Source organism: Periplaneta americana, chromosome 2 (genome assembly GCF_040183065.1).
Source record: "Periplaneta americana isolate PAMFEO1 chromosome 2, P.americana_PAMFEO1_priV1, whole genome shotgun sequence".
NCBI lineage: Eukaryota > Metazoa > Arthropoda > Insecta > Blattodea > Blattidae > Periplaneta > Periplaneta americana.
This window is the reverse complement of record NC_091118.1, coordinates 208,262,401-208,278,147: the sequence shown is the minus strand read 5'-3', so window position 1 is coordinate 208,278,147 and position 15,747 is coordinate 208,262,401. Positions and strand designations below refer to the sequence as shown.

The following is a 15,747-nucleotide window of genomic DNA, read 5'->3' as shown; positions in this document are numbered from 1 at the left end:
CTCGTAAATTGTGAGATGTGCGCAGATGCGAAAGTATTGATTTTTTCCGAGGAACAGATGTCCACATTGACCTTGAAAGCCTATAAGAACCTACAGAGTAAACTAAATATTAACTTTGATATAACATTGAAATTAAATTAGACATTGAAAAACGAGATGACAAATTGAATTTATTTGAATAGTATTTACAATTAACGCTAATTATTATAGTAACAGAACATAACCTTCTGCGACAGTATTGGATTTCCAGCCTCCGTGACTTTTCGCTAATTCTCTTTCGATTGCATATCCGAGAATAATCGATACTTGCGGTTTTATAACGGTACAAAGCTGACTAGTCATTGGCTGAGGTTTTATAACGGTACAAAGCTGACTCGTCATTGGCTGAACACCTGTACTTTAATGAGTAGGTGTACTTTAATGACATGCATTAAAGGACTACTACCAGGTGTATAATTACTACATTTCGGCACGGTCGAGCATAATAATATATAGCCACCGGTATAGCTCAGTTGGCTAAGGCACTTGCCTGCCGATCCAGAGTTGCACGTGAGTGTGTATTCGATTCCTGCTTGGGTTGATTACTGCGTTGGGTTTTTTCCGAGGTTTTCCCAAACTGTAAAGCCAATATCAATGTATGGAAAATGCTTGGCCTCATCTCGCCAAAATACCATCTCTCTAATTCCATCAATGCTAAATAACTAGTAGTTGATGCAGCGTCGTTATATAACCAACTAAAATGACATAATTATATATATACTTTACTTTTGAGAACCTCTCCACTTTTCAGTGGTTACCCTTTATTCCCATTTTCCATCTGCGTCTGTCATTCCAATCCTGATCATTTAGTCCCCTATCATTCATCATCCTCAATATTCCAGCCCTCCATGAATTTCTAGGCCTTCCTCGTTTCCTTCTACCAGCTGGAGACCACTGAAGTAGCACGTTTGGCCACCTCCCCTCATCCATCCTCCATCCTGAAGTTGTCTATTCTCAATTCTTGCAATCACCGATTCTTCCATGTTCATTATCCTTCTAACATCCTCGTTTCTTCTCTTTTCCAGCCTGGATATTCTAGCACCTCTCCTTATGCCGTCCATTTCAACTGCCAGTATCTTACTTTTTTGGCCTTCCGATAGACTCCAGCCTTCAGCCCCATATGTCAATATACTTTCCACTATACCTCAAGAATTCTCTTTTTTGTTTGCATTGTTATTGTCCTGCTCCATAGCACTCCATTCAACATCTTTATTGCTCCTCTACCCTGCATTATCCTATAATCTATATCCGCTTTACAATTTCCAGTCTCATGCAAAACCGACCCCAAATATTTAAACTCCTTCACTATTTTAATTATTCCTTGGGGCAACTTTATATTCCGTCCATCTCCACCTATCACCAGGTATTTTATAAATATAAAATATCAAATACATTGGAGACTTGTTGTTGGATATTGTATCACTTGCACTTCTTGTTTTACCTTTTCAAAAATTGGAAATTAAGTTATATAGTAAGATCTTGGAGGTCGAACTCTTGATCTGTAGCTTGACAGCCTTCTGGCAGGGAATTGTGTTCGTTATTCATATAGTCCAAGCCTGAGTTTGATTGTTATAGGAGAACAGAAATTTAAAGTGAATATGTTACAGAAAATTTAATAGACCTCTTAAAAAACTTAAACATTTTGTATTTCAATTAATGTTATGTGGGAACATCATTTAGTTCTCCCTTTTTCGACAGATATGGCTGGTATGTTGCCCCTGAATTCGATTGCGACAGAAAAGATAGAAGACTTAACTTTGCAAAACAAACGTCAGACATGGTGAAGCTGAAAGTACTGATTGATCATGCGGACGCTGTAACCAAGTCTAAACGGACATGAGTTCATTAAACACTGAGAATGGATGCTGTCATCTCATGGAATTGCTATTGCTTTGTTTTTATTATTTACTGTAGATACAAACTGGTACAAAAATAGTGATGTGCATTGTGTATTCAAAGTGTTTCTAAGTCTGTGATCATTTTAAATTTCGTAGCAACTAACTAAATCTCAACTTAATGTTCATAACGTCACTGCCAGAAAAAATATAATAGACACAAGTTACTGTGGTTCAATTTAAATGCAGTTTTGAATATATAATGTAATGTTACTTTATTGGCATTTATGTTAAATTTTATTCATGATTTAATTAATCAGTGTGTAAAATTATATTGATTATTGTCGGTAAAGATAGATTCAGTAGGCTGTGTTTTAAGCCATCTTTCACAGAAGCAAGCAGTTCCGTTGTTGTAAAGTGACTTGTACAATAAATGGGTTTTCTTTTTTTGCTACAAATATCTTGAAAATACTGACCCAATAGACTTGAAACTTCAGCCATAGGGCAATGGAATACGTATCTATGGAGGGTTGATGCTTTAGATAACAATAAACATTACAAAATGGCGGTACAGCTGATTTCGTTTGTATTATGCGACAACACCGCTGTCTTGATTAATTGAATGCCATAGTAGCAGTAGCGGCCGGTGATCGAAATCCTCGGTGAGGCCAGATGCAACTAGTTTAAGTGCCTCCGATAGGAAATGTTTATTCATGATATTAATTATTATTGTTATTATATTATTAATATCATTACTGCATTATTATTATTATTATTATTATTATTATTATTATTATTATTATTATTAGCCTACTATTGACGAAAAATAATAATTTCACTCACCAAATAAGCTGTTATGCTGTGAGTTTCAGTGTGATGAAGCATCCCATATTATGTGTTGAAAATCCCCTTTCTTTCTTTTCTTTTTATTTTTTTCCCTTGACAGCAACGAATAAGGCCAACAGAGAAGTTTATTTTGCATCACATTACCACTTAACCATTTATGTTGCCCATACCAGGATGCAATAGAAACTCGCGTTTTAAGATTATCTGTCAGAAAAATTGTCAGCGATGTCGTAGGTATCTCGTAGTCTCTCTCTTTATTTAAAACTTCCTTTCTTTCATTATTATTTCTTCTCGAAAAAGAACACTCTAACAATGAATTAACTGCACCAGCATTATTTCTCGCATTTGTTTCTGTTTACATTTTCTCGAAATACATAACAACATTGGCCCAGATTCAATACTGTACTACGAAGTACAATAGTGGAACACCCTAGCTTAAGTCATAAACTAAGACATAAGGGGAGAGAATAGTGTGAGTCTCTGCCTGCCAAAGAGCTGGAATTTGTGTTACTTATGGCCTATTTAGGAAGACAAGTCACCATTGTTATTCCCACCCAACTCACCCTTGAGGCCGGCCCATGGTTGGGAGGAGTGAAACCTGACCAGGCCAGACGAATTGTGCCTCAGCTACAACGTTTTAAGCACAAGCTGAAAGCCCGCGAAAATGCAGGAAATTCAGAAGCCAGACCTGGCACGAGCGATCCTGGCCTCAGAAGCAAATTTTACTGCAAAACAGGTCTATATACATCACAAAGTTTTCAAATGCTTCTACAGCGATATAAGCTTCATTCAAATAACTAATATATTATATAAAAACACAAAATTTGATTTCAGTTAAGCCAAGTGACTGAGGCCCGGCCTCACTTGCCTCAATGAGCCGCCACTGCATAGTAGTAAAATTTGTTGTCAGGCTTGGCAGGGATATTTTTCCATTTTACTGCAAAGTATCTTGGATGTAATTTTAGAAACTGGTAGCAAGGAGATAGGAAATTACAAAATAAAGATTCTTGGATTTTTCAAATCAAGAGATAAATTTTATATTTGAAATATGAACATTTTGTTTTCAAAATACAATTCTTCAGTCCTACATAAAATTGAATATACAAGCTGTACACATGAATTCAGTGGATTTACAACCAATATATTTGGGCGACTAGAATAAGTTTGTTGTGTTATTTTATGACAGAAATAAATTTCAAATGCACCCCGATGTGATGCCTCATTCATGATGACCTAAAGGCTAAATTCATCACCTCAAAACACTTTTGGAAAAGAGAAAATAAAATGCATTCTTTTAAAAAAGTCCATTTTTACAAAATAACAGTTCAAATAACAAGATATTTCAGAGAGTAGGTGATGTTTCTTATTTAATTTAACATATTTACGTGGAATGTTAGGTATATTTACATTTTTCAAAATTTCATAATTTTTATCATAGTACTTTATAGCGTATCAAGAGTTAAGCCTTAAAACAATGTCTTTAGTTGTCTAAAAATAACACAACAAAGAGACAGAAAGTTACTAATATATAATTTTAAGCCACTGGTGCATGGAGAGCGTTTACTTGGTAGGTAGCTTAAGTAATAATGAAAATTTGCAACCTTAAAATCGTGTTTAAAGAAAAGACATAAAAGTATTTGAAACATAATGATTGAGCTTTTGAAGCCAATGCATAATAAAAGATATTTTATATGCCACATATGGTAATATTTGGTAAAACCTGTAAAGTTGGCCACCTGTCATATCGGGCCATTTTTTCGTGGAGCTTTAACAGTCATATTATGTACATTTTGTTGAATATCTTGTTTTTCCACCATTCTGTCTTTTAATTTAATGAAATTATTTCAAATGCAGGTGTGGTTTTTCTAAATAGAGTTATTTATGAAATTATACTGGCATTTACAGAAGTTATTTCTGAAGTAATTCCAAATTTAAAAATAAAAGTTGAGATCGACTGATTTGTCCATGTATCTTCGAAGGCTGTATGGAATTGACATGTAAAGAAGTAGGAAATGTTTTAATCTATAAACACCGTTTTGTGTAGAAACAGGAAACTTTATCAAATACAAACATATATTTGTTACTCTGTAAGAAATGAATAACTTTTTTTTTACTTTTTTTCAGATCAAAGTACATAAAAGTATTGCGAAACTTTAAGAAAAAAGCTTCTATCATATGCTTTTGATTTATTTTTGTAAGTATTAATTTTGTTATTTTCTACACACAGGCGAGTCAGTGAGGTAAGTTAGAAATCGAAGTAATGACCTACATTTATGAATGAGACATCTGAAGCTATCACTGCAAGATGGCAAGATTATTCAGATGCACAAGTGAAACAAAGATGCTGCAGTTGCAAGATGACGGCACCTCCACATGAGTGTATCATTGTTGAGCAGTGTTCTTTTGTGCGATTTTTTGGGCAGAAAGTATTGACAGCAAAGAATATTCATAAAGAAATTCTGCCATGTATGGTGAACATTGTCTGTCACGTCAAACTTTCTCTTGAGTACAGAAGTTCTCTGAAAGGTGGACAAACATTGAATACCGAATTGATCATTAAACACTTTTACGTAATCGGAAACGATAGGCTTTGAAAGACACGGAAATTTAGCAGTAAAATATAATTAATGAATAAGTAAATTAATAAAAGTTTATTAAATACGGGAGAAAATATTATCAAGTATGTGAAATGGGAGAGTGGAGAAACTATGGGTCAAATATGAGAAGACCTGGCAACATTAATGCAGAGATCCCACCATTTTGCAACAGCTGCTTCTTTGTTTCGCTTGTCCGCACATCGATTATACTGCTGTCTAGCGGTGATAGCTTCAGGCACTTCATTTTAAAATGTAGGTTGCTACTTCAACTTGTAACTTAATGACTTTCCTTCAAATTTTTATTTTATTGTTAACAAAATTAGTTACTATTAATTTTAAAATTTAATTTGTAACAGTGTTGTAGAGTACAGAGAATTGTACACACTTCAACATGAACTTTTTCACTTAAAATAACTTCAGAGATAAGCTCTGTAAATTATGATGTAATTTCGTGGATGTCTTTCTTGGTTGACATGAAAAACACTATTGGGTCATTCAAGACTTTGGATGATTTACGGTCAGATTGATCGAGTCCATGTTCCTGATTGTTGACCACTCACTTCTTGAATACCTGTAAAAATCACAGGTAGCCAACATGTATCATTTACTCTTCCAATTGGTCTTTAAAATTATCACACCCCGCATACTGTCAGCTGCAACAATGCATACATAAAACCATAAAGAACCCAGCACCACCGTGTATTTCTTTAACCAAATAAAATCACTTCACTATCTACCTATCTACTGTAGTTGGCACTTGACTAGAAATTTTGTTTAATGAAAGATTAAAAATTATAGTTTTGCTATTGTTATTACTACTAGCATGAGTTTATGAATTAAAAAATGTAGAATCAGAACTGTTAGTCTGAATAATGTCCGCTATGAAACTGCTGTCACAGACACAAATACGCTAAGAGTATAGCTTTCTCCACCAAACTACCAAATTACAATACACTAATAACACCTCTCTGGCTCGCGTCCCACTCTGGAAGAAGCCTTTTCTCTCACATTTGCATTCTCAACCGGACGGGTAATGATGTACAGGGTCTTCGCCCTTCTCTACTCCTTGCATATCAGTGCAGAAATACTTTGGCACAACTCTGTAACAAACCACTACACAGTATACCAGGTCCTTTAAAAAATGAATATTTTACAGATCTCTAAACTCACTCTTTCCCTTCAGAAAAGTTACTTTTGATAAATCACTTGGAAGTATCACTGAAAAGTGTGATTGCTTACATACTGCAGGGAACTTGCCTTAGTTGGATTGCTTCAGAATATCACTGCAAAGAATGGGTCATATACAACAGATTAACCACTTCAAAATATCGCTGAAAAGTTAATAAACTTCAGGGAATTTGCCTTAAGAGGATTTCACTTCGAAACATTAGTACAAATTGTGATATTTTGAGGAAATGTCATGTATACCAGTTTAAAATAATATTGAGGTTCAATATAGAGGTATGTTCTTCACTGAGAGTGAAGTCAATAAATGTAACTTCAATATTCAAACGTCTGGAATTATTGTTTCTCGTGAGCTGTTTTTGTTGTGCTTAACTTCAACTCATTTGGATGTCACTACAACACAAATGTCACTTGAGGGCTCGCGGTTGTTTTGAGCGTTGTATCGAAGGGACACGCGGCTATTTTAAATTATAAATGCTGAGGTTTAGTAACCTACGCTAACGTTTTCAATCAAAATCAGTTTTCTCTGAATGCTCACTTCTCGACGCGTCTTCCAGAGTCGGCTGTTTTTTGTCAAGTTCTACATGAACGACCTCTCGCAGCATTCCCCATAACGTGTCTCTATCCAGGACGAACAACTTGTCACTGCCTTCCAATCCTCCGTGCTGCGGTGGCGAAGTTTGCTCTGTTGTTAGAGCAGGTGGTAAGATCTCAGACGCAATGTGTTGTCGCTCCTTATTGATGTATCTTGCTTGTTGTTGTGGTCTTGTTGCTTCTGTGACCGCAACGCTGGTTGACTGTGGTGCTGCCATCTGTAGTCTCTGACTCGAACTTTTGTTTGGACTCTCAAGTTGTGTTTTCTTTATGTTTGTGTTAATTTTGGTAATACTGCTACCCAATATCGCATTTGGCACGCTATGAAAAGTAACTTGTGAAACAGTTTTATTGTTTTGTCTTGTTAAGTTACCGTCCGTGTCTGTTTTTGTGAAATCTTTCAGTGTGATGGTGTGATTGTTGGTCTGTAGAGGTCCTGTCTTCACATTTTCTGTTGATTCTGCAGTGAACGCTGTAGTGGTGTCCAGTATATTGTGACTCACGTTTGAAACCTCGATACTAGATTCTGTTGTTGCTGTGAAAGCAGTTTCACTCACTGCTTCATGTTCCAGGGTTGTATCTTCTGTCTGGTTGCTGAAGACGATTACGTTGGTTGCATCCATGTTGGTGATTGGTGGAGATATGTTGTCGCCGCTGTCCACTCTGGTGTTGTCTTCGGGTGTTGGACAGGTTTGGCCACACTCGCACATCTCTGAGAAGTTTGAACTCAGCTGAGGCTCTCCTGCGATTATAACAAAATCATAAATGAGTTATGAATAAGGAGCGGATTCCTATGTAATTAAATATTCTTTTTGAGTGTGATAAAACACAATTAACAAAGTTACAAATTCTGAACATGAAGTTTCAAGTTTAAAACCTGAATTTTATTTCACATAAAAACACATATTTTCACAAAAAAATTATGTAAATACATATTTTCAGGAAATCTATTACAAACACATAAATCTTGGAGTTTATTGTTGCTGAAGATGATTTCACTCCATGCTTTGTGAAACACAACAGATAAGAGCTCGGGTATGAACATTATTTAATTTAAACAAATCTCTCGCCTCTCGCTCATGTCTATCAAGTAAGGCAATATATCTTGTTGTGATTTCCTGTTATCGGGCTTCGTCAATCGATATCCATCAAGATATACTGAAAGATTGGTTATTTAAAAAACGATTTGTCTTTCCTATCAGCAAATCTAAGCTTTTTGTGTGACGCCATAAAAAATATCCACAAACCTGTTGTCTGAAACAGTTAGGGAGGTGCGTGCCGTGGGAATTAAACTAGACTCGCTACCAGGTTCAGAAGTACAAGTTCTAAGGGACAAATTCCAGAATGTGTTTGGGAAAAACAGTGAATATAAAAAAATGTGTAAAGTTGCACAAGTATTGGAGGATGTGCCTGTAGGTGAAATTGCCGGTGTATTTTTTTTTTGGGTTATTTTACGACACTGTATCAACATCTCAGGTTATTTAGCGTCTGAATGATATGAAGGTGATAATGCCGGTGAAATGAGTCCGGGATCCAACACCGAAAGTTACCCAGCATTTGCTTGTATTGGGTTGAGGGAAAACCTCAGAAAAAACCTCAACCAGGTAACTTGCCCCGACAGGGATTCGAACCTGGGCCACCTGGTTTCGCGGCCAGACGCGCTGACCGTTCTCCACAGGTGTGGACTTGCCGGTGTATGTGTTTGTGACATTCCTCTCTTTAAATATGCACGTCTTATGTCCTGTGATGTGGAAAGATTGTTTTCACAGTATAAGTCGTTGTTCAGAGATAATCGGCATGCATTTGGAGATGACCTTTGTTGTTGACTGCAATTCTCGGCCAACTACTAGCACTCGAGTGTGGTTGGTGAGTACCTAGTAACATTTTTTTCCCCAAGCTAAGTAAGGTATTTTTGTCATATTAAAAAAAAAAAATTATTTTTTTATTTTTAGCAAATATTTTTGTACTTTTTAGCACATAAAAAATAAATATATTTAAATTTTTTAGCACATAAAAATCCGCTCCCTAGTTATGAAATATGGTCTGGAGTTTCAAGAGTGTTGAAAGGTTCAGTTACAGACATTGGATGACTGTGTGAAAAACATCTTCCTGCTAAAATCAGGGAGGTTGGCAACTCTAGAGGAAGGTGTACTTCGAATTTTTTTATCCAGGTTTTGAATCTACGGTATTTTGGTTCACAATCGCAAAGTAACTACTGGGCCACAGAAAACAAGAAAGTTCCCAGTTGATAAGAAAATTACAGGCCAACATAAATATGTCTGTGGCTGGGAGGAAAAAGGTCTTAAGTCAATTTTTTGTGAAAATGAGCCTTTTATGTATTCTGAAAGATTTACATCCATCAAAAGACTAATTAAAAATAAATATAAAATCAAGCAAAACCAAGCACTATGTACCAAAGCCAAAGATAAAAAATGCAGCATTTTAATAAAAAAACCAGAAATTATTCCAGAAATCCCACGTAAATCTGCATTAGCAAAATTCAGAACACGATTATTTGGCCAAACACTTGAATAAAATAGGAATTTATACAAATCCAAATTGCCCTCTATGCAACAAAGAAGAAGAAATGACTGAAGATCATCTCATAACCTGTGAAGTTCTACCTGATGGATCCACCACAGAGAAATATTGGAGAGCAAGACCGTTAATGGCTTCGTTGCCAAAGCCGGGCATTAGATAACAACAACAACAACTATATTCTGAAAGCAGAAACAATTCTCTACAATCTGGTAAAACGGTTAAAGTCAAATAAGACTCCTGACTGGATTTACAGCGTTACCAAATGTCCTAAGTACTTTTTGAATCGAGCACACACAGGATAAAGGGCTTAAGAATATTTAATACTTTATTCCTTACAAACCATCACATGTTTACTTTCCATGCTTCCCTATTAAAAAGGTCTAACTTGTATTTTAGCCATTTTATCACATACTGATGCCCTTTCCTTTTAAAACTTTAAGCACCAGGGTAAACAGTCCTATATTGTTTAAGACCCATTTTGCATTCCTAATAATTTACATTTCTCATTTGTTTTGACATGAAAAAGGTCTTACGTTTAATAGTCCCTTCTACTCAGTTTGGCTTCTAGTCTTAAAAGGGCTTAAGTGCGGCTATTTTTGGAAATAATCAAGAAAATTGTTAAATGAGCAACATTACCTATTTTAGAAGAAATATAAAGAAATAATATCCAGGAAAAACCTCTTAATTAAAAAAACTCTATAATTGACACCAATTTCAATCTTCCTACTGCTCTCCTGAAAAGTATAAAATTTTTACTTAAGGCCTTTTTCCTCCCGGCCACAGATGTAATCCGTGGGATGGACAGCCCTCACCTGCTCCCGTTTTTCCAAACCAGGTGATCAAGTCGTCATCTGTGAGTCCATCCAGCAGTGGGCTGCCTCTTCGAGTGTGGAAGAAGGTCTCGGCACCCAAATCTGACCTTCCTGCCGGGTACACTCTAGCAAATGCTGGACGCAGCGATCCAACCACAAACACGCTGCGCACCGTATACCTCGCACATAGAGCACACGTGTTGCTCACCTGTTAACAGTAAAGCAGCTGTTTGTTGAGGGATGTTGTACTGCTATTGTGTGACATGTGCAGAAAGTTTTTTTTTTTTACCGTCTCCTGATGTTATGATATTCTTATTGAATTTGGTATTCCCAAGAAACTAGTTCGATTAATTAAAATGTGTCTCAGTGAAACGTACAGTAGAGTTCGTATAGGTCAATTTTTGTCAGATGCGTTTCCAATTCACTGTGGACTAAAGCAAGGAGATGCACTATCACCTTTACGTTTTAACTTTGCTCTAGAGCAGCGTGTCAAACTTTTCTAGACACGGAACCCTTTTAAACCCAAAATAAAACTGTGGAACCCAATGGAATATTAGTGATGTGTTTATATTGCAGACAAATATTAAATTGCCAAATGTATTTTATCACTATCATTACACATTTTTATTGATGCCACATATTATACATATTTAAAAATTGTAAATAATGTTGTTGGACTGTATTTGCTATTATTAAAAAGATTAATAATCCTGGCTTACTTTTACCACTAACACTGAACATGTTTTTTGAACTCACATTATACATACTTCTATTTAAAAATTATAAATGTTTCTGAAATCTATTTGCTACTGTTGCAAAGATCAGTAAATATATAACAAACATAAATGAAATTAAGTCCACTTAAGTTGTGTAATTCACACTAAAATTTAGGTACTTAATTTTGTTTTTTCAGAAAAAAATCACCTGTTTGTAATAGACCAGTAACGAGTGTTTTTGTTGTTTACGCCTGCATATTTCTTTACTACCGGGTTTAATGCTGGAAAGGTGAAGTCTCATGTCTGGACTTGCATCCATTCTATTTCGGTATTTAGTTTTGATAGACATATACACACAAAAAGCCCAGTTTCACATAGGTAAGTACTTACAAAAGGAAGCAGAATTGTAATAGCTTTCTTTGATAACACTGGGTACTCTCTTCTCAGGCTGTGCCAAAAATGCATCACAGGGAGATTCTTAAACTGAGATTGCAGGGATGAATCAGACATCAATTCCAGTAATGCTTCATATACTTCCGATGTGTGGGAAGAATGTTTTTCTTTGATGACAAATGGATTTTTGACCCACAAGTTTTGAGAATTGTTTTCACTTTTCTGTTCTGGAAAATACTGCTCTACAGTGTGGCGCATATCCTCCAAACGCTTTACAAATTCTTCATTGATTTCATCAAGTTCTCAGAGAGTTTCTTTGTTCTCGTCGAGGAAATCTTTCAAATTCATGGTCTGCTGGACATCTCATCCAGAACTGCAATTTTCTCTTGAAAGCCCTGATTTTATCTGCTGCAGTGAATAGATTAGCATTTTCCCCTTGCAATGACACATTTACTTCGTTCATTTTGACAAAAATGTGAGCTAAACAGGCAAGTCTCAAGAGCCATTGTTTGTCACTCAAACGATCGTCTAACTCGAAATGGTGATCAATGAAGAAAGCTATCACCTCAGCCCTAAGTTCAAACAGTCTACTTAGAGTTTTTTTCCGTGAGAAAGCCATCTCACTTCTGTATGGAAAAGCAGAGATTTATGAAAGCTTCCCATGGCCTCACAAATGATTTTGAAGAGTCTTGAATTTAGTGGTCTGGACTTGACAAAATTAACGATTTTTACTGCTTCATTAAGAACATTTTTGAGGGAGAGTTGCATTTTTTATGTGGCCGAAGCTTGACTGCAAAATATATTGATTGCTTTTGCAACTGATTTTATGCGCGATACTGCACCAACTGTTTTTCCAATCATTGCCTTTGCACCATCCGTGCAGATATGAACACAACTGTCCCAGGGTATATGATTTTCTTCCAAGTACTCACTAACAAGTCTGAAAATTTCAAACAGCAGCTGGCAGCGGTTTACAGAATAGCATATCTTCAATAGCATCTTCATAATGGTAATGAGCGAACACTAGTACAACTGCGAGATCTGCTACATCACTGGACTCGTCTATCTGTAGTGCAAATTGACATGATCTGAACTGACGGTATAATTCTTCCTTGACGTAAGCTGCTATGTTTTGAATGCGACGAGCCACTGTTTCATTTGAAAGTGACACGGAAGATAACTGTTTAGCCTCCTTCTCATTGATCATACACTTAACCATGTCAATCGTGCAGGGTTTTATTAATTTTTCGGCTACTATGTGGGACTCACCTGCCTGAGCCACTATACAGGGTGTATCAAAAATACTTGTACAAACTTCAGGCATGGGTTCCTTACACCAAAAGAAGGAAAAAAAGTTCATATGAACATATGTCCCATAATCCTTTGTTTCCCCGTTATTCATTTATTACTAAAAGTTTGCGTTCAACAGCCTTCGAGGTCCAACCTCAAAAGTTCATTTCTTTATGCACTCATTCATAGAAGGCGTGACTCGTATCAGAAATGGATTGCAGATGGCGAAGTGTTGCCATGGAGACTTGTTTACATGTTTCATTTGTCATTAGTCTGTCTTCAACGTTGCAATTGTGAACGTGGAGTGAGTTAACGTATTTCGTTCAACCATGGCAGGACGATATTCATTTCGTGAGCAGGCTGACATCATTTTTATGTATGGTCGCGCGAATGGTAATGGACGCGAGGCTGTACGGCTGTATCAGATGACATTTCCAGACTGAAGACAACCGAATCATCAAACCTTTGTTGCTGTGTATTGTCGCGTTGCTGAGACAGGTACCATTGCACCACAGACTGGTGATCGAGGAAGACCAAGAGTTGTTCGTACGCCGAACCTCGAAGAAGACATTTTACACTGTGCCGAAGACGATCCAGGTATCAGTACAAGACAATTGGCTGTGGCAACTGGTACATCACACAGTACAGCATGGAGGGTACTTCACGAGCAGCTCTTGTATCCGTATCATATGCAACGTGTGCAGGGCCTTTCGCCTGCCGATTATCCACCACGGGAAAACTTTTGCCAATGGTTTGTAGCACAAATAGCCAATCCATTGTTTGTCTCATCAGTTTTGTTTACAGACGAGGCAACGTTTGGGAGAGATGGAATTACCAATTTCCACAATGAACACGTATGGGCAGATCGTAATCCTCGTGCTGTATTTCAGGCTAGACATCAGCAACAATTTAGGATTAATGTGTGGGCTGGAATTGTAGGTGACTGTCTGCTAGGTCCATACGTTCTATCAGCTCGTGTTACAGGTGCTATCTACAGGGACTTTATCCAAAACACTCTTCCAGAATTACTGCACGAAGATGTGCCTCTGAACATAAGACAAAACATGTGGTTCATGCATGATGGGGCTCCAGCACATTTTAGTCGCCTTGTTCGAGATACACTGACTGATGTCTACCATGACATATGGATAGGCAGAGGAGGACCAGTTCAATGGCCAGCACGTTCTCCCGACCTCATCCTTTGGATTTTTATCTTTGGGGGCACCTTAAACAATTGGTTTATGGAGCAGATATCCCGGATCATGAAACTCTTCATCGACGTGTCATGGAAGCTTGCGAAACCATTCGACATCATCCCGGAGTATTTGAAAGGGTGCGACAGTCCATGATTCTACGAGTGCATGCATGTTTAGAAGCAAGAGGAGGACATTTCGAGCATTGGTTATGAGTTTTGTGTGTTGCATTTTATGAGTGTACCAATGTGTTGAACAGTTCCTAACGGGGAAACAAAGGATTATGGGACATGTGTTGATATGAACTTTTTTCCTTCTTTTGGTGTAAGGAACCCATGCCTGAAGTTTGTACACGTATTTTTGATACACCCTGTATAGCTTACAATAAAAGATGCCTCTATTGCTTTTTCAATTCTACCATAAGATGTCTGAGCTAAGAACTTTTGTGAATTTCCTATCAAAGAAATCAATATTCTTGTCATGAAACTGAGCATGGTTTGTTTCAAAATGGCGATGTAATTTTGAAGGTGTCATCAAACTATCAGGTAAACTTCTGCCACATATTACACATTCAGGGCAATTTTCAGCATTCATGAAACCCAAGGCTAAGTAATTCTCATATTTACGTTTTTTAATTACAGGCTCATGTTGTGTTTTGGCTGTTGGCTCTTTCATATTTTCAGATGATGAGCAGCTACTTTGTAAACCTGGTGTTTCCATTTCTCCTTCATTAGACCCACATACTTTTAGGGATAGTTGAAGTTGTAATGCTACACTTGGATGTTGATTATTTTAATGATCCTGTTTTAAGCCACCGATCCATGATTCGGTGTCACTCTGTATTAAACATAGGATGGTGTAGCTCGCAATGATCGGCGGTCTCGCCCTCTGTTTACACAATTTTGGAGAAGGGATGACAAACTAGCACAATTTTTTTTTTTTAATATTTGACCTTATTTCTGATATTATTAAATAAACTTTGAAACACAAAATTAACAGATATCTCTACCTGAACTTCAAAATAATGGTCTTCCCTCGCCAGAAGAATGTTAAATGTTATGTTTTATTTAACGACGCTCGCAACTGCAGAGGTTATATCAGCGTCGCCGGATGTGCCGGAATTTTGTCCCGCAGGAGTTCTTTTACATGCCAGTAAATCTACTGACATGAACCTGTCGCATTTACACTTAAATGCCATCGACCTGGCCCGGGATCGAACCCGCAACCGTGGGCATAGAAGGCCAGCGCTATACCAACTTGCCAACCAGGTCAACTTGCCAGAAGAAGTTTCCTGTGCTTTCTTGAAGGAACGTCAAAACAACTCTGCGAAATACCCTTCACAAAATGTTCAATTAACTCCATAATACAATTTACACCTGTGCATTATTGTTGGAAAATGTGTTTGCTTCAGACACTTAAGTTACTTTAAGCGCACCTATTATTATTTCAACAATGTCCATTAGTGATCTGATTGACGTAAACAGTACCCATTGTTGTCCTGATAATTGCCAATAGAATGACTGAATAAACAGTTATAGTTCTGTTCTTATTCTTTTTCATGTTTTTATAACATATTTTAGATATTAAAAAGTAAATAATTTCACATCAGGAACTGGCGGAACCCCTAAGAGTTGCTTACGGAACCTCGGGGTTCCGGGGAACACACTTTGAGAAATGCTGCTCTAGACTATGCCATTAGGAAAGTC

The 15,747-nt window shown here is 36.9% G+C and overlaps 1 protein-coding gene across 2 annotated transcripts in view; it reads right to left on the bottom strand.

Annotated features, from left to right (window-relative positions):
- Positions 1-4,735: 4,735 nt before the first annotated feature.
- Positions 4,736-15,747, bottom strand: part of LOC138695094 (C3 and PZP-like alpha-2-macroglobulin domain-containing protein 8) — a 976,398-nt gene continuing 965,386 nt past the window's right edge. For both annotated transcript variants that reach the window (XM_069819482.1, XM_069819483.1), the window contains exons 25-26: positions 10,450-10,657; positions 4,736-7,838 (exon numbers count right to left, since the gene is read on the bottom strand). In XM_069819482.1, coding sequence (XP_069675583.1) covers positions 7,009-7,838; positions 10,450-10,657 — 1,038 coding nt within the window. In that variant the 3' untranslated portion in view covers positions 4,736-7,008. The remainder of the gene's footprint in view (positions 7,839-10,449; positions 10,658-15,747) is intronic.